General features: G+C 38.6%; 4 protein-coding genes and 1 pseudogene across 12 annotated transcripts; 2 read left to right on the top strand and 3 right to left on the bottom strand.

Annotated features, from left to right (window-relative positions):
• The first annotated feature begins 216 nt into the window (after positions 1-216).
• LOC119981041 (ACT domain-containing protein ACR12-like) lies at positions 217-6268 on the top strand. Of its 2 annotated transcripts, none has more exons than XM_038823996.1 (10): positions 217-456; positions 1505-1559; positions 2766-2888; positions 3590-3684; positions 4050-4134; positions 4310-4369; positions 5221-5276; positions 5405-5510; positions 5593-5661; positions 5922-6268. In XM_038823996.1, the coding sequence occupies exons 1-10, from the start codon at positions 284-286 to the stop codon at positions 5982-5984; spliced, it is 885 nt and encodes a 294-aa protein (XP_038679924.1). In that variant the 5' UTR covers positions 217-283; the 3' UTR covers positions 5985-6268. The 2 variants fall into 2 exon arrangements, with proteins under 2 accessions (XP_038679924.1, XP_038679925.1); XM_038823997.1 differs by lacking the exon at positions 217-456 and adding an exon at positions 1273-1394.
• Positions 6269-8357: 2089 nt separating this feature from the next.
• LOC119981040 (ABC transporter I family member 6, chloroplastic-like) lies at positions 8358-11343 on the bottom strand. The gene is given in 7 exon segments (XM_038823995.1): positions 8358-8701; positions 8965-9141; positions 9442-9564; positions 9678-9899; positions 10454-10504; positions 10931-11029; positions 11032-11343. Coding segments are annotated over 7 exon segments (987 nt in total). The 5' UTR covers positions 11260-11343; the 3' UTR covers positions 8358-8614.
• Positions 11344-11796: 453 nt separating this feature from the next.
• Positions 11797-19664, bottom strand: LOC119981023. 7 transcript variants are annotated; one of them, XM_038823973.1, is made up of 9 exons: positions 17550-17696; positions 17215-17477; positions 16916-17127; positions 16186-16450; positions 15842-16054; positions 13478-13639; positions 13149-13360; positions 12775-13039; positions 11797-12368 (listed from the first exon to the last, which is right to left on the bottom strand). In XM_038823973.1, the coding sequence occupies exons 1-9, from the start codon at positions 17617-17619 to the stop codon at positions 12057-12059; spliced, it is 1974 nt and encodes a 657-aa protein (XP_038679901.1). In that variant the 5' UTR covers positions 17620-17696; the 3' UTR covers positions 11797-12056. The 7 variants fall into 7 exon arrangements, with proteins under 7 accessions (XP_038679901.1, XP_038679900.1, XP_038679897.1 ...); XM_038823967.1 differs by lacking the exons at positions 11797-12368; positions 12775-13039; positions 13149-13360; positions 13478-13639 and adding exons at positions 18332-18428; positions 19363-19429; positions 19520-19664 and having other exon boundaries at positions 15515-16054; XM_038823972.1 differs by lacking the exons at positions 15842-16054; positions 16186-16450; positions 16916-17127; positions 17215-17477; positions 17550-17696 and adding exons at positions 14190-14364; positions 14629-14768 and having other exon boundaries at positions 11818-12368; positions 13478-13740.
• Positions 19665-19794: 130 nt separating this feature from the next.
• On the top strand, positions 19795-21962 carry LOC119981025 (ferredoxin, root R-B1-like). Of its 2 annotated transcripts, none has more exons than XM_038823975.1 (2): positions 19795-19925; positions 21182-21962. In XM_038823975.1, the coding sequence occupies exon 2, from the start codon at positions 21190-21192 to the stop codon at positions 21667-21669; it is 480 nt and encodes a 159-aa protein (XP_038679903.1). In that variant the 5' UTR covers positions 19795-19925; positions 21182-21189; the 3' UTR covers positions 21670-21962. The 2 variants fall into 2 exon arrangements, with proteins under 2 accessions (XP_038679903.1, XP_038679904.1); XM_038823976.1 differs by having other exon boundaries at positions 19814-19925; positions 21163-21962.
• Positions 21963-22324: 362 nt separating this feature from the next.
• LOC119981234 lies at positions 22325-23426 on the bottom strand (annotated as a pseudogene).
• Positions 23427-23710: the final 284 nt, after the last annotated feature.

Here is a 23710-nt window from a genome sequence, read left to right as displayed (position 1 = left end):
TTAAATACATATATAACTAACTCAATCAATTATTAATTAAACAAACTCGTCTTGGAAACAAATAAATACCCTCTGACCCTTTTATTCATGCAATCCGACGCGTACTCCAACGACCTATGTGGGTCCAGAGTGACGCAACGCGTCACCACTAATGGGCCCACTCAGAAAGAATATTATATCTAATCCCACCAAAATCTCCGCAAAAGCCCAAAAGGCAACACTCCCTCTGCTCGCTCATTCCCTCCTAAACAGCGCCAATCAAAGAAAGTCTCCCATCATTTCCATGGCGTACACAAACACTCTCTTCTCTTCTTATTCGCTCAATCCAGTCCATCGATCTTCGCTTTCTACCTTTGATTGGACTGCTCAGATTACTCCTCGTGTGCTCTCCAATTCCTCATGGATCCGCTGCAACTTTCCGGGCCGTGGAATCGCAATCAATCTGTCAAGAAACATGTAAGGAGAAATTCACCGATTCTATTTTTAGCTTGTTTGGATGATCAGAAAATGTAATATTGTAAGTAGATGAAATGCCTGCCTCGGAGGCCTCTGCCATCTTTTGTTCGTGGCTCGGTCAAATTTATGTTTCTCTGCTGTGATCTTTTCTGGATTTTCTTTATCTTTTTAAAAGCGCAATGGTATCTTAATCTGCTTTTCTTCTTCTTCTTTTTTTCTCTATCTTGAGTATTAATCTTGATTTTTTCTCGGTTTTTAATTTGTGTTTTGTCTCGTTTCTCAGCAATGAAGCTGAGAAGTTTATGATACGTTGTGGTGAGGTTGATTTCTTAATTCTTCAATGATCCGATTGTATTAAAGGAAAAGGAAAATTGCGAATGCCTCTGGTTTATTCGTTTTATTGTTTAGCTCTCTACCTTCATTTTCCGTTCACATTTTTGAACTGGACTTCTTCAATTCTCATTTGTCGCCGTTCTTCCTCTGACTTCCTTTATTATAGTCTGATTGAATGGCTGTTTGTTTTACTCATTGTGAGATCCACGATGAAGTGGATAAGCTTGTAAGCAGAATTCGTGTTACTTTATCTTTTGTTTGTTTTTATTCTGGTCGATTTCAAGAAGCAAAAAAGCTAATGAACAACAAGTCAACCATAGTACATATAGTATTACTGTAGTAACTAATTACTTTTTTTGTTGGTTTAGCATATTTGATATTGTTTATGTTCTCTTTTGTACTACTAAAGAGTTGCCTAAAAATATTAGAAAAATAAAACAATGTAGTTTGGAATATGTGTGGCTGAATAAGGCGGGAGAAGAATTTAGTTATGTAATGTCGTTCTTGGTTCATGATTGGTGAATATGATCTTATAAGATCTTATTTGACCTATAAAAGTTCACTCATATTTCTTGGGTTCTCACTCTGCTGATGTTTGTAGCCTGGTATGAAATATGAACAACTTCCTAGAAATTTGGATATTTGTAGTTTCTTGCACATGAATTTTCTTTACGCAAGGGTTCCTCATTGGCATTCTTATGTTATGGTTATTCAGGAGCATTTGGTGTGCTTCCAGTGATGGTGCAAGTACTTTAGATTCAACTTCGTTGGTAAGTGAACATGTTCTGGTCTCTCCTAATATTTCTCAATTACTTTCATCTTAAATTACGAACAATTTATTCTGAATAATGTTAATGTATTACATCACATGTGTATTAGATCTCTTGTTTGTGCAATCATTTCCAGATTTAGGACAAAAGATTATTTCCTGATTAGCTTCTGGTTCTCAAGCTGAAAACCAGAAATTTGTCTATGAAAAAAGCCACTAAAAGTCAGGGAGCCGCTAACACCAAATATTTCTACCTGTTTGAAGTGCCTATATACTTGCAAACCCAATTTATCAACAGAGATTATATCCAGATAGCGCTTTGGAAGAAGAATAAGGAAATTTTCAGTAGTGCCACCACCAGCTCTAAGACACTCTAAATCATCGGCCCAAGAATTAGCTTTACGATAGATAGCTGAGGAAAAAAAAGCTTCACAATAGATATGCCTATTTTGAATGGCAGAGATGAGATCGAACCAATAATCAAGGCCTACATAATTGGATTGCTAAAGAGGGGTTCTAATGGCTATTTTAACTATGAGACTATGATAGACTCATTACTAACAGAGTAACAGGTGGAAGAGGAAAAATAAAGAGCATCAGAAAGCAACAAGTGGATGGCCTTGATGTAGACACGTGGCATCTTATTATTAGTGGGTCAGTTTTTGTATTCAGTACCTGGGGTTTAAGTCTGGTAGTGGGAGGTGTATCTGCATTCTGGAATTTGGGAGACATTTTGTCTAGTGGAGGTCCTAGTCCCTTGAAGGCTAGGTTTATCTTGTATTTCCTCATTATTTCCTTTCAATCAAATACAGCAATAGCTTCCTGCTTGTTTCTCTGGTGTTTCTATTGCTTGTTCTCTGATATTTCTAGTATTGTTGTTATCAGACTAATATATCTTCAGTTTCATATTTTTTATGCTATACATCAGTAGTTTTTGTTTAACAGTAAATGAGTACTGTTTTTGAAAATTTTCACAATCTCTATCCTAACTAAATTGTATCTAACTTATGTGATTATGCCCATCCGCTCAGATTGTGCTAGCTAATTTGTAACTTGAAGAGTTTGTTATTTTATGTTTATGATATTTTATCAAGAATGAAATTGGGACGCTGAAAGTTGAGATGAATGGTTCATTTGAAATGCACAGCAATTGGTTTTATGAATTATATATTTTCCCGTATCATTGACCTGATCATTTTGATTGCAGAAGTCTGAACTAGATGATGATTATGTTCCAATGCCAATAGTTCTAATAGATCAAGATTCAGATTCTGATGCAACAATTGTACAGCTCAGCTTTGGAGATCGTCTTGGAGCTCTTATAGATACGGTTAAGTGACTTTGCCAACTTGTCTATTCTCTTAGCCATACTACCCACATACATAAACACCAAGAGTGTGTCCTTTCCGTTGTTTTCTCTTCTCAGTTGTTTTTCTTGTTCTTCATTGTGCTCTTTCTTCGAGTGGCACTCCCCCTGGAATAAAATTTTGATTTTGCACTCAGAAAATAAACACCAAAAGTGAGAGATTTTTTTAAGGTTATACTTGCTCAAAAACACCTGGCCAAGCAAATAATATGTCGGATCTGGATTCTCATTTTTTGGATAATCGGGCAGAGAAGGTATCGTGATATTGTAGTTTTCTTGCATTCTTTTATGGGGAAACATTTCCATCAATGTTCTCTACTAGTAGTAGTTAAAAGTTGTAGGCGACTGTGTCATCCTTTCTGTATGAATGGCAGTCTTAATAGATCACATATTAGGCAAACATTTTTCAACTGTGGTGATTTCCATAACTCCATGTATTGAAGTCTGACTTGTTGGCATGTTAATATCTTTCACTTGAAGTCCCATAAGTTGAGCGAATTTGTTTGAAGATTTGTGCTGCTCTTGGTTAGTACTACGTATGGTGGGCCTTGTTTCCTGTCCAAAACCATCTTTGTTGTAACTGCTTTTGGACCTGAGCTAATTTTCTGTGATCGTATTATGCTATAACTATCATACCTAAATTGTCATGGTTACTGCTTGGGCAGATAAAGTCCTTGAAAGGTTTGGGATTGGATGTGTCAAAGGGAACTGTCGTCACTGAAGGATCAGTCAAACAAACAAAATTTTTCATTATGCGATTGTGAGTAATTATCCAGACATAATTATGTTTCAACACTTCTTGCTGATTATACCCTTTAGTGGCACAGAACAAATCTTATACCACTTGTTATAACTTGTGAATTGAAATTTGGTTTTTGTTACTCATTATCTATAAGTTGTGAATGTTTTGCTTCCATTAGTTATGAGAAACAAAAAAATTTGGATCAAGTTCCTTGTCTCTTCATTATTTAGTATCATTGAAGATGCTTATATATGTATGCATGCACTGATGCACATTTGTTGTGTTTCAAAGTGGAAATGAAAGTTTGTAATACCCTTTGTTGTTGAGGTGATCATGCTCAATGCCAGTTTCTCATATCTAAATATTACTTTTGGTTTTTCCAGAGATACAGGACGCAAAGTTGAAGATCCGGATATGTTGGAAAGAATTCGTCTTACCATTATCAACAATCTCTTGAAGTATCATCCTGTATGTACACTGAATTGAATGAGACCTAAGTTGCATTATGAAATTAATTTGTTGGTATTTTATGGCAGGGTGTATATCGAAGTAGTTGTGTAATTTAATTTTTGTACTGGCGATGCGTTGCTTTTCTTTATATATTCTATTTTATCTCTTTTCTCATTTTGATTTTTTTTTGCAGGAATCTAGTGAGCAACTTGCTATGGGTGAGGCTTTTGGAATAAAAGCTCCAGAGAAAAAGGTGCATAGTCAGCTAATTATACTCTTCTGTATATTGCTTCACTTTATTGTAGTCTGACCTTCCTACTCGTTGTATATTACTTTTCAAGAGATTTGGATGCTGCCCCTAATTTAAGCAGTTAGCTTGCCTGTCACTAATGGTGCAATGTTTGAGGTAGATCAATCCTGAAATGTGGTGAATCATAAAGTATTGTACTTATTTTCTAGGAACATGCTGATGCCTTGATATGTATAATTGTATAAATTACTGAAATTGGATGTATGTAGCCACTAGCCATTCTGTAATTTTATCGGCAAGGTAACTCTTTATTCCATCAACCCGATTAACCATCTGGTGTGGTTAGTACGAAGATTTAATAGGTTCTCACTTAGAAATAGCTTTGGATTGGATACATTAATGATTAACTAGGGGCAAAAAAGGAGGAAAAACAGAGTCTATTACGTGAGACAAATTATGAGAACGTAATGATTTTAATCTTTAAGGTTATGAGAATGTATGGGGTTCACTCTTATGCAGACTTTGCAGTCACCAATCTGGCACTTCTACTTCTGTTTGAGTTAAGATAAACAACTATCCTGCTCAAGTCTCCTGCAGTGGAGGAAAGTTTAGGGAAGGGCAAGATGTGTGCAGCCTTACCCTCACATAGCGGAGGATATTTTCAGCTACTGAACCCATTACCTCTTGGTTGCAGCCCAAGTGACTTTGCCAATAGGCCATTGGCTGCCCTTAAAAGAATCTACTATTTAAGTTAAATCGCAAAAGTTATTAGAGTTGTTCCTGCTAAACATGTGTTGCATATGCTATTTGACATCATACACTTGAACTCAACATTCTAATGTTGTTGATGGCAGCTTGATGTTGACATTGCAACTCATGTACATGTCAAGGAAGATGGACCTAAAAGAAGGTTGGCAGCGTTACTAAATTCTGATTGCAATACCTTTAGCAGAGAACATCATGGTCTAATTTGGTTTTTGTATGCTTGAAATATTGACTTTATATATCTTTTATTTGAGGTTTTTATGCTATTACCAGCTTGCTTTGTATCAAGACAGCGGATCGGCCTGGACTGCTTGTAGAAATCATTAAAATCATTGCTGATGTCAATATTGATGTGGAATCTGCAGAAATTGAGACAGAAGTATCTCATTTTTTCTCCCTGGACAGTACACATGCATGAGCATAATACTCTTGCCTTTAACTTCTCTTTTGTTCTCTTACAGGGTTTGGTTGCCAAAGACAAGTTTCATGTCAGCTACAGAGGGGCGGCATTGAGCAGTTCATTGTCGCAGGTAATTCCATATGTATCAACATGGTAGTTGGCAGTTCTTGAGAGTAACTTTTGGCTTCACGAGTTCAGTTCTCCTACTCTCCTCACTTGCTTTCCCGTTGAGGCTAACTGAATAACCTGACTTAGTTAGTATTTGACTTGCATGTTTCGTGGTTAATGATCAATTTAATTAAGATTTAACTCAGTTTCCTTTTCGATCTCAGTACCTATGCTTCCGTATTTTTCTCTTAACATTTGTCAGTACCCATTCCCAATCTGCAGGTACTGGTTAACTGTCTACGTTACTATCTTCGACGACCAGAAACAGATATAGATAGTTACTAATACTCCGAGGAACTGCTTCAAAGTTGTAAGCCCAACGTAACGGTTCTTGTACCATCTATGAGCGGAAATTCACCTGTTAAACCTGTATGTTCCTAGGTTCTGGGTTCTATGTCCTTGTTCTCTCGACAGATTCAAGGCAAGTTCTATGTCCTTAACCGCCCTTCGGAATAACTTTTGAACATTGGCCAACTCTTGGACGTTTACCCTAAGACAAAAACATGTGAAATGGAGCGACATGGTTAAATATCTTGAATGAGTTGTATGTTTATTTGCTTGATTGGCGATTCTTAGTTGGACTACTATTGCACTGCATTTGTCAAGAAGATACCTTAAGAGTGCTATCTAAGTACTGATGACGGTTAATTACAACAAAACTTGTAAAGTCAAATGAAAACACATCATACATTTTCTTAACACAAGTGTAGCAGTTATGATTTAGGATTTGAGGATTCAAGGTTTAGGGTTTTCTTAACAAGAAGTCATTGATTGAAATGGTAAGTTTAATAGCAGTAACTTTTAGTGCAAACGAGATGTCGTAAGCTCAAGTCTTACTAGTATTTTTATTATCACAATTTACAAGATGAATGCTTGTTCAAAACAGCGTTGTGCAAATATCACTTTGCATTATTCTGTCACGTTGGGCCTTGACCCAAATTTCAACTAATCCATGGAAGTTGCATCTTTCACATTAGGTCTCAACTGGTCCATGGAGGTTGCAGGGTCTTCCATATAGTTTGAGATTTACCAATCAATTATTAGATGGGCAGTTGAGTAGGTTCTAATTATCAAAAAGGTTTATGATTTACTTTACGGTTTAGGTCTAGACTCCAGACGCAGGGCCTGGCCCAAACTAATTCAAAGGAGGGCCCAGGAGGGGGTCTGCGCAAGAAGGAAGTCCGGCCCAAGAGAAGTCCTACGAAGGAATGTCTGGACAGTTCTCTCCTTGGGGGCCCCATTGGGCTGGGCCCTCTATGGTGCTGCTCCAAGCCTTGGGCCTTTAATCTCCTTCGTTGTAGTATGGGCCTTGTACAGTGGAAGCAGGCTCTAATCCGGCGTGACACAAGTGGCAGAGTTCCAAGGAGGAACTGTCTTCTCCTGAAGCGTTTCGGCCCCTTGAGGTATTGGCAGGGTTGGGCAGCTCCTTCGAGGATGCTTTTATCCTTTCAGTCGCTAAGCTTCATCTTCCATCCCATGTATCTCCAGCCTCTCATCCAGTGACCTCCTAGTCGGCTAGTTTTGGAAAAGAGAGGGAAAAAAAAAGTGAGGAAAAGGAAAATAGAAAAAATAAAAGAAAAGGCAAAATGAGTAAAAAAAATAGAGAAAAATAAAATAAATCGACTAACATGGGTTTGGTTGCGGCTTTGGGCCCTACTCCAAAGTCCTAACCCCTTTCTTCTTCTTTCCTTTGCAGGTTCTCCACTTCTGGGCCTATTAGCTACTAGTGCCTAGTGGATCCCTGCTGCGTGTAGTGGTTCCTTGGGCCCTTTTCGGCTCCTTTGGTCGGTTGAAAACTTGGGCCGAAAATCTGGGCCCCTCCCCCACGTGGGCGCTCTGCTCTCATGTGGATTGCTTTGCTCTGAGCTGGCTGCCTGGCTCCAAGCCTTCCTTGGGCCTCACTTTGATCTTTGGCCACTATCTCCTTTTGGGCCGAGCTCCAAATCCCTATTTCTTTCTTTTTTCCAGGTTCTTCTTCTTTGGGCCTTTAGCTGCTAGTGGGTCCCGGCTCCTATTACCTGCAGGCTGCGTTTCCTTGGACCCTTTTTGGCTCCTACTTGGTTGGTTGAAGCCAATTGGGCCAAAAATTTGGGCCATTCTCCCTCGGGCCGGCTCTCCTCTCCAGTAGGTTGCTTCTGGCATTCTGCTCTCCCTTGGTCACCCGGCTCCAAGCAATTTTCTGTGGGTCTCATTCGGATGCTGGGCCATTATCTCCTCTTGGGCCTCGCTTTTGGTCCACGCTATTGCTAGCCGTTAGTCTGGCCTTTTCTAAGACCTTAGATGTCGATCCGGAGATGGCTTCCCCTTGCTTCAATGGAATTTTCAACCCTCTCAGGTGATCCCGTGTCGCTGAGTCAGAGGATGAGCCGTAGTGTCCCCAGTATGTATCCCATTGATCAGGATGACGTCGTCTCCTCCCCATTCGGACTGCCGGTGGTGCGGGGTTTCGGCTCTCCCGCAGCTGATTTTTGCAGGATCCAAAGACGGCCGGCCTCACGCTGCGTGGTGGACCTACTCCCATGTTTCTTGTCTGTCAAAAACTTTTTTATCGGTCACTGAATCATACTCTTATCATTCAACAATCAAGCTGCAATTTCTCTTACTCCCCACTACAAACTTTAGAATAAAGACACAAAGTCAAAACAGTGGAAGCCAGGACTTATCTAAATGCATTACCCGCCAAGCTTAATATATGAGAAAAGTTACCAGGGTGCATAAATTTTCCACCAGAACAAGATTTTAATCCTCCGCATTTAATGTTTTGCAGACCAAAGCAACACCAGTAATGAAAAGCCTTGCAAAGGCTTTAGAAAAGGATCAAGTTCTAACCATATTGAAAACAAAAATGAGAGTTACGCAAAAGGAAAAGAAACAAGCGAAAGAAACAACCTATTACCATTTACCATTGGTCCGCATTAGTAATCAGCGATTGCTCTATACCCTTCCTTCTCGAGAGCTTTAGCTAAGGAGATATCACCTGCCTTTTTAATACTTCCGTCCTCCTAAAAGACAATTCAATTATTTGTATCTCTTGAGCACCCTTAGATATGTAGGGGAAAATGAATCCATTTATCTTACATAACATGTATTCCATCTATGTATTTGCATTAAGCTACACATGACTGTAAGTCTACCTGTATGAAGGTGTGTATATATGCACGGTTTTTAGAGCTGTATTTTTATATAACTATTATACTAAGGAATACATATGTATTGGCATGATAAAAACACTTTTAAGGAAAGTAAGAACCTCCAAATTACTTACCATAATATGGACCCATGTGGGCTTAATGAATTCTAAAAGGCGTAGATAATGTGTGATCATCGATAGAGAATTCTTGGGAGTCAGAAGCTTGTTCACCGCATTTGCCACATCTTTAAGCGCATCAACATCCAACCCCGAGTCAATTTCATCTAATATAGTCAAGTCAGCACCCAAAACCTGAAACAAATCAGAGTGTAATCACAAGAAATATTCTTAAGCAAAGTCTAAATCATAACTCATTCGTCATCACTACCATCAACACCACTATCACCATCATCATTCTATGCTAAAGGTTAGTTGCTCATTACTAGCATATCCCAGGCAACCAAAGTCCAGAAACACAGTCACTGAAAACACTCACATCCCCTATAGATGACATGATAAAATGAAGACAAGGATATTTCCCTTCTCTTGCCAACATATAGCACAAAAGTAATCGAAAATTGAACAAACAATGGAGGGCCAAAAAGCTCTTACTGCTAGTTGGAGTATCTCATTACGCTTCTTTTCACCACCACTAAATCCTTCGTTGACATTTCTATTAAGGAAGTCACCTTTCATGTTCACAAGTTCTAGTTTGGGTTGCAAGTAACCAAAGAACTGCAAGGGAAAATCAAATCAATGATTCAAATCAGCGATTGGGAACCAAAGAATGGTTTGAGCAAAAATACATCAGCATATGAAAACAATAAGACACTTCTATGATTACATACCTCTATTGGTCCAAGCTCTGGAAGACCAAGTTTTCTCTTCTGAGCATTGTATGCCATATTCAGAAAGTCAATATTGCTCACACCTGGGATCTCAACAGGAGACTGAAAGCTCATAAAAAGTCCTGAAAGAGGCCTTTCCTCTGGATCTAAGTCAAGTAAGTTCTCGCCTTTAAACAACACACTGCCTCCTGTCACTTCATAATCTGGATGACCAACAAGAACCTGACAAAAATAGTCTAATTTACGCACATTTTCCTTCTAAGTTTACCGACCTGCATCTAAAAAATTTAAAAACAAATGAATAAATATACTGCAGCAGTTTCACGTGGAAGGAATTGGGGGAGTTGGACAATGATAGGAGCAATAAACAACTCTCGTGCACAAAACTCCTGCAGTAAATGGAAAATATTTATGAAGACAAAAATATCATCAGAGTTCCACCATCAGAACTAATGGAAGAATTCATCGCAATATGCCTATGTTTAAATTTTAAAATGCATTGCCAAATGCCCACATGCTTCATGATATAAGACAAAAATAACTTCCACCACCAGAATTAACGGAAGAATTCATCACAAAAACGCCTGTGTTTAAAATCCATTTCCAAATGCCCCCATGTATTGAAGCACGATTGTTTAACCAAAAACCACAAGCATTACGAAACATGAAAAGACATCATGATATAATCACTCCACCTATTACATACAGAGCACAACACAATTGATATTTTCAGCACCAACCACGATCACGACCTCAGGAGACGATAGAAAACAAACCTTTGAAAATGTACTCTTCCCAGAACCATTTTTTCCCATGATTGCATGAACCTGTTAATAATAAAGAAACTAAGTTACATCAGAGCCAAATCTCCAAGAATTCATAGAGCATTACAATTTTACAAAGTTCTTCATGCCTATAAAGATTATGAATAACCCGTTATTCAAAAGCAGACATATTAAAGAACAAGAAATTCATTGAAAATTCCTACATGCCAGTATATGCTTACTCTATCCAACTTAAACCAAATGAAATAGAATTAGCAGACAAAAATTCTGTCCTCCCACACCTTAAACCAAAGATTCTAGCAATAATAATCACTTTACACAAAACAATTTTGTGTCGCAATATTGAGGGGAAGGTCCAATCACATATTTTGAGGTTGATTGCAAGTGTCCAGAGTGCAATTCATTAATCGAATCTCTAAATAACCTAATACTAGCAGTATAGCAAGATTAGATATGAACAGTACGAACCTCTCCCTCATACACGACGAGGTTAACTCTCTTGAGAATCTCTTGCTTGGATTCTGCAATCACCGCCGTCAAATCTTTGACTTCGAGAAGGGGCTGATTTACTCCGTCTCTGCACCCTGGGTCCCCGGACTATCAACAGTCGATATCGCGGCTGTGACGGGCTTGAGAGGGCAGCGGGTGTTCAAAGGCAAACGGAGAGCGGGAGGGGCAGTAGAAGTAAAAAAGAGAGAATTGAAGGGCAAAATTCTACAATCAATAAATGAAGATGGAGAAGAAGATAATGAAGAGGTAGGAGGAGTACAGTAGGTCTGGGGTAAGTGAAGAGCCATCGGAGGTGGCTTCGAACGACGGCAGCACGCGGCGTTGATTTGCCTTTCTGGATTATTTACATGTTTCGGACCTAATGGGATTGGATTTCTTACATAATTCATCAAGCCGGATTAATTTAAATCTAAACAAGTATATGAGACAACAACCAATTTCGAAATAGGATCCACACAAGTAAATTGGATCAAGATTTATGTGTTTAGACTCATATTCCTTAAACCTGAATTTTGAATGTATAACTTATCACATGTTCAAATTTGATTTAATTTCGAATCGGATAAATTCAGATTCAAACACAAAACTATGTTTACAAACTTGTCAATTAGGATTGCGTATGTTTAACTTACTCAATTTAGGCCTCAAGGACTTTCCAAAAAGTACAATTAATCTATCAGGAGGGTTTGCATGTTTTTAGTCCAACGCGAATTTGAGTTTTGATGGCTTTCTAAAAACATGCTTGTTGAGTTATTCTCGGTTAAAAAAAAAAAAAAAAAAACCCTCTCATTTACGGTCGTAACAATGTCTTTAAACAAGATGTGGATCCCATAGCGCAAGAGATCAAATCTGAAATCACCATCACATGTTTTAAGTAGCATGCACAGCAAAATGATGTCAATCAATCAAACCTACTAAAAACTGGTCTAAATAGCCTTATTGCACTTGAAGGTTAAAACTAGACAGTTGAACTAAAACATAGGAACATGAATTGAAAACACAATTTTTTTTTTCTTCAGGAAAATTGAAATCGAAATCCAATACAGCATGAAAACAATCAACTGAGTTGTCTAAGTTAAGAACTTCAAAATGAAGCTGCATCTTCCCCAAGTAAAAGTGTCTTCAGCATAGCTTCACTCAGTTCACTGCGATACGGGAAAAAGTGTCCAGCACCTTTTAGCTCATGGTAATGGATCCATGGAAGCCTTTTGGCAACATAGCGTTGCAGTAGAGGTGGGACGAGTCTAAAATCTTCGTCACCCTGCCATATGTGCACTGGGACTTCATTATTGGGAAAAGGGTTCTCGAGGTCCAGGGGATCGTATTCTGGTTTCGCCCATCCAATCTTCAGGTCCCTGTGTATGGACTCGAAATCTCCTTGCTGCCTTACATATGCCTGCATAAGAGTATTTTCGAAGTGTTGGTTATCGAAAAACGAGTATGTGCAGTGACTATCTGTCATGATTAACACATAAATTACTTCAAGATTGGACAAAATAAGAAGTAAAATCAGGAATAAACGTATCAAAGGCAGCATCTTTGATAATGTGAAGAAAGTTGAAGACAACTTCTAAAACCTCTATTTGCCTTTGGAACACTGTTGGACTGACAGGAATTAAAAGCTTTTATGGAAGGCAAGGAATCTAAACAAAACATTTCTCATGGAAGAGACCTTTTAATGTCTGAAATCTGGTATGGCTCAAAGAAGAGGACAAGAACATAGAGTTTTTAACACATAAACATAGAGACATTGTCCATGGTTCCTTTCTTCGTAAGCAGCAGAACGGAAAATTTTGAGGTACCTGGTGAAGGTTTTCTTTGGGAAATGTGGATACGATTTCTACATCTTGGCGAGAGAGCACTCCTATATTTTTAGCTGTAATCGCGAACGGAGGAAACCATCTCTGAGTGTTCCACCAGTAAGTTAAGCATGGAGTATAATGAGCAACACGAAGCGCCCATTGGTCTTGTGGCAGCAATCCATTGAAGGCTTCTTTAGATAAGTTAGAAGGAAAGCCAGGCCACCAGTAGTTTACAGCCGGAGCCATTAGTGTTGCTCCGGCTAACCTGTAAATGTCAAGAGATAAATCCCTTCCATATCTACTCTAATAAAGTAGAAACATTCGCTTTCAATATAACAGAAGAAAATTAAGTGAAAAATAAAGTACTATCTTACCTATGGGGAATATACTTGAGGCAGTCCCATAAAAGCTGACCTCCCATTGAATACCCAATCACATAAAATTTGGATCCGAGTCCCAATTGATCCGCCAACTCTTCAACATCCAATGCAAAACTCATTGCAGTTCTCTTTGGATCGGGATCACTTTCCCCGTAACCTGGTCTATCGAAAGATACAACATAGACTCCTAATTCCTCAATTACTTCCTGACAAATGAAACATCCACCATGAACATAGCAACTAGACTACTCCAAACACAAAGCATGATAAATTTCACAATTCAAAGAAGGGAAGAAAGCTGTTGAAAGTAAAGAATCACGTACTGTAGATGATCTTGACACAATCACTTCATCATGCATACAAAGATCAAGGCCGTGAATGAATATTATCTTATACTTTGCGATTTGTTTCGATACACCATGCTCCTTATAGGCTAAATGTCTTCCATCCCTGAGCTTTATTCTGGGTGCTGTAATGGGAGGGCAACCAGGGGAGCCACAAGTACAGGGTGGAGGAGGATGGGAGGCCTGATATGCCCATGCCAACAACCCAATCAAAAAAATTGCAGTCACTTCCTTTAGCATCCCTGAAAATTGCATATATTCATTAACAAGAATCAGCGAAACTGACCAATGATTTAGCAAATTGATCAGATTGAATATCATACACTGCTAAAATTGACTTCCGATCCTAGATTGAAGGATAATCAACAATTAAAGAAACTGACAGAAAAAAAATCCAGAACCTAAAAGTTCTTGCTTTTTAGTAATGGCTGAAGGGTTCAAACATCAGAAATAAAATTTTGATATAAATTTACTAACCTAACTGCAAATTCAGAATCAACCAACCCTAAATCTTAAGACAAAGAAACCCATTTACAACTTCTATCAGCAGCATCAGAATCAAGTGCTAAAGTGTTGCAATCAAACAATCGAAACAGCAAAGAGTATATGAACTTTTAAGAAAAACAGTGCCATTGAAATTTGAAAGTAGAAACCCAATGCAAATGAACTGACAATTACTGATAGCGAGAACCTGCAGATCTTGTTTTCTATACGATGGGATGGAGGGAGAAGCTGCACTGACTGTTAGAACCTCAAGGTGACAAGTTCTACCAGCTAGATCTCCCTGAGAACATTGCTTCTGCCCACCAGTAGCTTACAACTTGGAAGTCCAGATCAACAACAAAGGCCAGCAGCTGAAAAACAATCTGTAATTACAAGCTGAAGTGAAGGAGAAGAAGATTTTGACAGATCAAAGACAAACTTGAAACTGAACTTTCTAAATCTATCTTTTTGTTCAGTCTGCGACTCCAATACATTACATTACTACCACACAATATAATAGCAGTTTAACAAACATAACAAAGCCAAAATCAACTAAAAACAAGTCAAACTAACAAAGGAACATGAGATTGCAGAAACTAATCTAAGCAAACCTCGTAACCCTCAGCAGTGACAAAGAAGCTTGATACCTTCAGGATTTTTTTTAATCTTCAGGACTTGATTTCTCTTTGTTGAAATGTAATTTGACAAAAATGGGTATTTTATAAACCGGTTCAGACGCCATTCTGGAAGCTTGGCTGCACAGACAGGACGAAAGGTGGCACCTTTTTCAATATTAACATTGTTTAGTAAAAGCACAAGAAAAGTAAATATGGTTTTTAATGCCTTTTGAATCTTGACCCTCTTGTTGAAGGAGATGAATGGAATTCCCCCAAATCTTTTCTACTAATTTTCTATTAATGTGTTGGTAAGATCAAATAACTGAAATAAGTCTTATGAGCTTTTTTTAATAGATAAAAAAACAGAATATTGTGTGTTCATCACAAGTCTTACATCACAAAAGTCTTCATCACAAAAGTCCTCTCAATTGACAATAGAACCAAACACAGTTGAGTAGTCATTCTTGTTTGAGACTCAGATATTGCACACATCTTTAAGATTCCTTCATTGATTTTGTTAGAAAATTCAATCTAAACACTACAAATCAATATTATTGTCAAATTTTAGCCAAAGCACACATGACTTTGTTATTCTCGAACTGTCACCACTCACCATTAGCCAAAGGCACACAACTTTATGCTTCTCGTGTCGTAGCCCTTAGGAGAGTGCTTTGAGGCATCTAGAGAAGAAAGGCATCAGAGTGCCCCTTGGTAATATGAGAGAATGCTTCTCACTCTGCAAGTAGACAATTGAATTCTTCTTAAGGTTAGAACTAAACAGCCAGCCAAGAGACAATGGCTCAGTGCTGATAAAAACACCAAAACTCCTCAAATCTGCAGGCCACAAAAGCAGTACAGAGAGTCTGGACATGTGAGAATATTTATGAGAAAGAAACATGCTAACAAGAACAGTTTACTCCGTTTGGAAATACCAACAGTTGCTAAAAACTGTGTCCTTTGCATGGAAAACAAGCTTAATTTGATTTACAGAACACCAACGAACAAACAAGGAAAAGTTGTCCAGAGAGACACTTATTCAACACATTGGATCCACAAGTACTGATTTCATAATTCAGACTAGAACTCCTAGGGAGATTTGTCTGTAACTTGGTTGCTATGAAGCATTTTCAGTCTCTACAGCACATGTTGCTTCATTGAGTTTCGGATTGGAAGATAACAGTGCTCTTAGCATAACTTCAGCCTTTCCAGTGCTGTAAGGAATCATGTGTCCAACACCAGCAAACTCATGGTAATGTATCCATGGAAGCCTTTCTGCAATACTGCGTTGTAGTGCGGTAGGCACAATAAAATCCTCATTGCCTTGCCAGAGATGAACTGACCCTTCATTATTAGGAAATGGATTCTTGATTTCTGTAGGATCGAAATCCCATTTACCAAATCCAACCATTAGATCGCGATGGATGGTCTCAAAATCCCCTTGTTGTCTTGTCTGTGTCTGCATTATATATATATAACATAGATCTCATGCATATATATATGAGACCTTCTAACATTTTTTATACTTGAACTGATGTTAAATATGAATCACATATATAATTCAATGAAAATATGAAGTACCTGAATTACCTGATGCTGATCCTCCATGTAGATCCTAGAAAGGATTTCATTATCATCGGAAGAGAAAGCGCGGGGCTCTCTCACTGTAACAGATGATGCAGGAAACATTTTCTGAGTGTTCCACCAGTACGTGAGCCATGGCGTATAGTGACTAACACTTAGGGTCCATCTGTCTTGCAGTAGCTGTTTGTCGAAGACTTCTTTAGATAAGCTAGCAGGAAAGAGATGCCACCAGAAGTTGACAACCGGAGCGATTAACGCTGCTCCTGCTAACCTATGAGCAGTCCAAAACAGTTGAGCTTGAGAAAAGTTGTATGAGAGATTATGTAGAGCAGACATCATTCGTTGATTCTAGTACATAAATACAAAAGCAAATGGTTTTTTCTTGTTAAAACACAAAAACAAAATTAATTTTCCATCAGGCCAAGCTACCTAAACAAAGTTCCAACTCTAAGACATATTCAGTTTATATTAATTGCAAATAACCCAGAAAACTTCACTTGGTACAACACTAAACCTGAAAACCCTGCTAATGGAATCTCAAATGTGAAAAGAGAGGAGGGTTGTGGTCGATTGACAACCAGGGTAAGGAATTCCTGATACTCAAGACACAAAGCATGAACCAGTTGCACATTTTTTCATTGAAAATTCATCATTTGTACTTATTGTTCTTTCCATTATTTAATAATTCACATATTATGAAGAACGTAAATTATCCATTATTTACCTAATTATTTACCTATGAGGGATATGCTTGAGGACTCCCCAAACGGCCTGGCCTCCCATAGAAAACCCAACAACATAAAACTTGGTTCCAAGTTCCAGCTGATCAGCAAGCTCCTCTACATCCAAAGCCAAGCTTTTCACCGTTCGCTTTGGATCTGGATCGCTTTCTCCATAACCTGGTCTATCAAAGGACAGAACATAGACCCCCAGTTCCTTCATTACCTCCTGAAAAATACAAGCAGACCATGAGTTTAGCCAATACTCAACAGAACAGGAAAAATAAAGTTGAGTCAAGTTTATAATGCATATTACAGGAGATACTTGTGTTGCAATTGATGCCTGATGTCTGTTGCAGTCATAGCAGTGGATGAAAACAATCTTGTATTGAGCTTTGTCTTTTGGTACACCATGCTCCTTATAGGCCAGATATCTTCCATCCCTCAGTTCTATTCTGGGTCCGGTAATGGGAGGGCCACCTGGGGAGCCACAAGTTGTGGGAGATGGAGGGGTTAAGGCCTTATATGCCCATGCCAACAACCCAATCAGCAAAATCACAGCTAGTTGCTTCTTCATCACTGAAAAAAATTCATCAACTTAGGCACTAGACTGAGAGAAATAGAGACAGATAGAGTGAGAGGAAACTTTACTTCTCGTTCTGCTAGTATGAGACAGCGTGGGTGTCTGAGAAACTGAGCATTCTGTGCCGAAGTAGCTCATTTATTGTTGTCATCTCTCCCTTCGTTGTCTCAAAAGATGGAGTTCCAAAAAATAGTGTTGTTTTTTACTTTTTTTCACTACGTTAGGAATACACATTTTCTTATTAAAAAAAATTTCACTTTTTTTTTCCCTCCTGTACAATGTATAGACTAAATAGTAAAAGAAGAGACAGAAGGGGCTAAACCATTACATTTGAGGATATGTTACAAAGAGAAGCAGTTATTATAGGTGGGTGTGCCCAACAAGGCAACAACACACTTCACAGGGAATGCCCAACTAGCTACACCATGTGCTGTGGACCATTTTTACAGATTAAGAGGAGAGATTATCTTGCTTAATATAACTTAATATAACATACTAAAGTCAAGCATTATTGCACCATGTGGATGAAAATCTCATTATTGTAGTGGTTTTGGAACAAAATGAATGCCCCTCATTGATGACCATTTCTAAGTTTAGGTATACTACTAATTACTAATTCAAGTCCGACAGTAGCTTCAATGGGTTCCTCTAGAAGAAGGCTAGTTGTAGATATCCTTCTCGAACAATCTTAGATTCGTTTTATGGTCTATGCAAATTGGAGTTATCATTGAAAGCAATTACTACAGACAGATGCAGCAAAATTCAGCTTCCAAAAGCATATGCATGATAGGAGGTGAAATGGATTGTAATTAATTTTTTTAAAATTCTGCTCAAAATTGGACTCACTAACCATTTTGTTTAATTTGTCCAGTCTTACAGATCGGTGGAATGGGTTGAATTCAATGAGTCCCAATGTTCTTGACTTCTTTCTTTGTTCTAGTTGCTCCCTGCCAAAAAAAAAAAAACATAAATAATTTACCTGTGGACAGTGGCAAGTGTTAACCTAAGCGGTTGTTCTTTTGCTGTGTTGAAACTCTCACTATAATAATTTAACTTTGTATTGGATATACATAACAGAATTACAGAACAATCCATATGCTTTCCAAGAAGTAGCAGCAACTTTTTTTTCACTCTTATGTTGTCATAAAACCAAAATGACAATGCTTGCACAAGTACATTCACGTGGTTACTTGTCACTCAATTCCAGGTGTTTTTTGTCAGCAATTGACAGATAAGATAACAATGAAAAAATGCAGAGTTGAGAAGAGGAACGTGCTGACATTCAAAACCAGAAAAGCTTTGATCTTTCAGAGGACCACCAAATGCTACAATCTTCCAGATTTTCCCTTCAAAATTGGGAGCTATAAACCAAGGCCACAACTAAAACAGGTACTCTTAAAATGTAAAGATAAACACTTGTAAGGTGGCATTGCCCAAATAGCCAAGGAGATTAACTAATAGAAAACGTAATACTACATCCCTCTGCACTGGTAATATTTTGTTGCCTTTGGGTTAGCCCATATTGGGCGGTACGGCTTTGTCTTCCTAGACTATCAGCTCATACTAGTTTGAGCACATGAAAAACGTTTGATACTAGTTTGTAAGTTTTGGCCTATCATATTTTGTACTTCACTTCTTCCACCGCGCGATGTGTGATTTAGAGCACTGAACCCTCGCTACTTGATAGCTCGCCCAGCATTACCAAACTTGACAGTATAAAGACTTGTGATCTCAGCCGCTCGAGCCAGGTACTAATTAGGTTGAACCTTCTATCATTAGACATTGTGCTATCACCTCATTTGAGATGAACTATTGTACAAGGAGACATTTAATAGATACAGGATCGAGTATCACATATAAATACAAATAATAAAATATTACCACTACTCTTGTTAATCTAAATCCTTTTGAAGGAGACGCCATCACCAGATTCAACAACAACTTGCATCTGCAACAGCGTAAAAAAAGTGTATTTTATCAAATATGTTGCCATTGGAGAGCAATCAATCATGGTCGGCATTCTCATTAGTTAGGCTACCTTGGCTTTATTTGATGCGAGATCTTTCCGAAGCCAGAAGTTGGGTATTAAGGAATCCATCATAATCTGCTAAAAGTGATGTAAATGTGCTGCAACACAAGGAAGAACCAGCAGTTCAGATTCCCCAAAATGCAGCACCAAGCTGCTCCACAACTGACACCAGTACTGGGCCACTGGCAGGCTTTTGTGGGCCGAAGTGGTCCGGTAGTCCAGTGGGCCTTTGTGTTGAGGATTTTTTCGTAATTTTATAGTGCAGAATTGTAATTTACAAAGCAAGCGTCACTTTCCAATACCAGAAGGCCACCTCAGTCCGTACTTACCCTCTCAAGCCTCAACACTCATTGGTGTCTCCGCTCACCAACACCACCTTTTGCTTCCAGTTGTCTCTCTCAATCTCTGTCTCGCTGTAAGTCTTCTTGCTCTCGTAGTAATATTGATCCTTATATGTTCTTCCTTCGATCATTGATTTATTTATTCTTTTTTTTTTTTTTTCATTCTGGTTTGAAGTAATTGTGATTTGTGGGGTTCGTTTGACCGGGGAAAATAATCTTGCTTTTTTTTTTCTCGATCGTCAGGCTCTGGTTTATGTGATTATTTCTGGGTTTTCTCTATTTTGTTGTATTCTTACTGGATTGTTCCTTATATTTAATTTTCATAAGATTGTCCCATTATTTGCTAGTCCATGATCAAAGTGTCGTGTATCATGTGTATTGTGATTAGGGATGTTGTCTAGGATTATATTCATAGATAGTGTTATTCTCGTAATTTATCAGCACTATGTCGTGACTTGCATGAGAGAACTGCTTACAAAATGGTTCAGGATATCAATATGTGATTTTTTTTTTTCTCTGCATAATGGCTCTCATGGAATGTTTAGATATATGAAATATCATAATATGTTTTAACATTTTTCGCGGCACCTTCTTGGTGCTCGTTCGGTGAAATTTGTTTTCTATTCAATTAAAAAAAACCGAGAGAAGAAGAGGAATGTTGCTGCATATTCTGTTTTTTTTGGTCCTGTATGATAATGAGGAGTTTTGGGTTTTCTTTGGTGTTCCAATTCATCTTTGATATGGTCATGTTCAGTTTCATTCGTGAAGTGTTTTTCGTAATGCGGTTTGCCTTCATTTGAAAAAGCTAATATTGGCGCTTTGTAAAGTTTCTTCTTTTTTATGGCTTGTTTGTACTTGACCAACTACTGGTTCAACTGTGCATCATTAACATGATTGTTTGACTCCATTGTTGGCCTAGTTGTCATAGTGAAATCAAATGGAACCACAACGAAATCTCTCTCCCTCTCTCGTTTCTTTAAGTGTAACACTTTTCTAAGCTTCTGCTTCCCCCTCCAAAAATGTATTACAACTGTCTGGTCTGGTTCATTGGTTGGCATTTTTTTTTCTTGTCTCACCACTATCCAGACATAATTGTGGTAATGTTTTGAACTTCTGTTCCACACTAACTTTTTTGACTGTATCCTGCTTTGCATTACTCTACATTATTTATCAAATTATAAATCAAACATTGATTTGATGGGTCTATGATTATGGTGCTCTAGGGAATGAACCGAATGTACCTTTGAAAGCCTTTTGTTTTTCGTTGGTTGGTGATGGGGGCTAACAATTGTGTACTTTTGTGATGAAAAGTTTTCTCATTTTTGTTCAGGTGTGAAGATGTCAACCATGACAATTCCAAAATCTTGCTTTCTCAAAGCACCACCCCTAAGCAAAAGATCAAAAGGTCCAAGCCTGAGCAAATCCTGTGCCCTAATTAAGAACCCATGTTCGTTGGGTTCGGTAAAGAGTGTATCAAAAGCATTTGGCTTGAAGTACTCTTCCTCCTTCAGAGTCTCTGCAATGGCAGTTTACAAAGTGAAACTCGTTGGACCAGACGGTGAAGAAAGTGTATTTGATGCACCTGATGATGAATACATCCTTGACTCAGCTGAAAAGGCAGGTGTGGATATGCCGTACTCATGCAGGGCAGGAGCCTGCTCTACTTGTGCCGGGAAAATTGTTACAGGATCAGTGGATCAGTCTGATGGATCATTCTTAGACGAAAACCAGATGGGGAATGGGTATATTCTGACTTGTGTCTCATACCCTACATCAGACTGTGAGATTCACACCCACAAGGAAGGTGATCTCTACTAAACAATCCAATGAGTGTACCTGAGCTTTACTTCCATGTGCATGGGAGAGCTATTGTATTGATAGCTAGATGGTACCGTTGTTTCTTTATGATGCTATGGTGTTTGTAGCCATGTCTGCCTTTTAGTTTGTTTGAAGCTTAAATAGTTTGGTTGACAAAGGGAATCCTTGAACATTGCTAGTGGTCATGCATTTTAGGTTTCACCCTTGTTTTGTCTGGTAAAAACAATCTGGACTAGCAAGTTGAGATTTGGAATAACAGGGTTCTGATTTTTCTACTGGTACAGATATTCCTATTCATTCTTCATTGCGAGCCATAGGTTTTAAGATTCATACAAGTTGGCTTCTTCTTTTTTCTTTCACAGCCAAGCACTTATGGATTCTAGGTCAAGTATGGCAAGTCCAATCTGCTTGAGTTCAAGACCCATCAAAGAAAGCCAATTCGAGCCGGGCCTTTAGTTAGCCCCTCAGATCTCAGTTTAATTAGCTGAGTGAGTGGAGCGACTCTTGGATTTTTGTGAGGAGCTTGAGCCAAACTGCTGCTCTTGATACGCACCTTTTTACATGAAGTTGGGCATGTTTGTAAAAAAGGCCCATATAGTAGGCCTACTTTTTTATACCTTTGAGCCCACAAGTGATCTCAAAGGAGGCCTTTTGATAGTGGGCCTCAGCATGGTTTTTAAGGCCTGAAGTGTTAGGGAAGTGGGCATCCAACGGTCCCTATCCAATAAATCCTACGGTGAATATATTAATAGAATAAAAAAAACTCAATCTCTCTTCCACTGGAAAGAAATATTCAAACATGATAGAAGGCCAATAAGGAATCAATGCAGAGGATGTAGTTTCACAGACATGGTGGTCAATGCTCTCTGCAAATCTGTCAAACCAACATTGGAATACCCAAACACCAACCTATCCATCAACACAAAATCCCCCGTTATCATCATACCCACCTTGAAATTCTCGCCTGAATCAATCATCATCTCCTCCTTAATCTCTCCAATCTTTCTCAGTTTCTCCATACACTCGCCATAAACCTCCCACACCTTCATTCTCTTCAAATTCTCGTCTTCTCCAACAATACCCACCAAAATCATACCCACCAAAATCAATCGACCATTCACAAATTCAATACAACAACAGTAGAGATTGCCATCACTGCAGTGTAGATTGCAGGGTCCACACCAATTCCTGGTACAATTATCGAACCAGTACATTACACCACTACTTTTCTCCACCACGAACATTCTCGTCGAATCAACCGCTACAGATGCCCAAATTGATGAAGTGGAGTACTTGAATATGTCCAGGGATGCGCTCCCACGCGCGGGTCCTCGCGCAGTATATTTCTACTGCGAGTGGGTTATACTCGAAACCGCACGCGCCGCCGGCTACGATTACTTAGTGGCCCACTACGGCGACAACCGGGTCGATTCGCGACGCGAGTGGGGGATCCGCTTGGTGCCAAGTCAGATGGAGCGGGTCTAAGGAGAAGTACAAGTGCGAGGGGAGAGAGCACGTAAAGCAGAGTGGAGTGCGACGATCGGAGGGTCGAGAATGACTCGATCGACGGCAAGTTTTTGATTTGATCTGGACCCACATGTTAGAGCGTGGCTCTGGTCTTTCTTGTTTTCAGCCATTTTTAGGGCTCTGTATATATGGAGAAATTGATCAATCAAATGATAACACATACTAATGCTTTGTCTATACGCAAAGGTATTGAAAATGTTAAATTTTCTTAGGTCATGTAGTAGCTTCATATTCCATGTGCTTAATATTTAAAAAGCATGTATGTTGATACATGTTATGGGGTGATGCACGAGTCGTGAGATACTAGGTACATTTTTTTAACCGAAAGACGACACTATTGATAATCATACTAACATTCAATATGAATCAAAACTCATAAAAGAATTGACAACAGGATAAATTGGGTCAAACTTAGTGCATGGCCACAAAAGTGTAGCTTCAACAAGAATCGAACTCGAATCTCTTGAGTTTATACGATTTGGTCTCGGAAAAATTCACCAACTAGGTTCAAATA

The sequence above is a fragment of the Tripterygium wilfordii genome, chromosome 16 (genome assembly GCF_013401445.1).
Source record: "Tripterygium wilfordii isolate XIE 37 chromosome 16, ASM1340144v1, whole genome shotgun sequence".
Lineage (NCBI taxonomy): Eukaryota > Viridiplantae > Streptophyta > Magnoliopsida > Celastrales > Celastraceae > Tripterygium > Tripterygium wilfordii.
The sequence above is the reverse complement of the archived record's forward strand: the minus strand, read 5'-3'. Positions and strand labels throughout refer to the sequence as shown.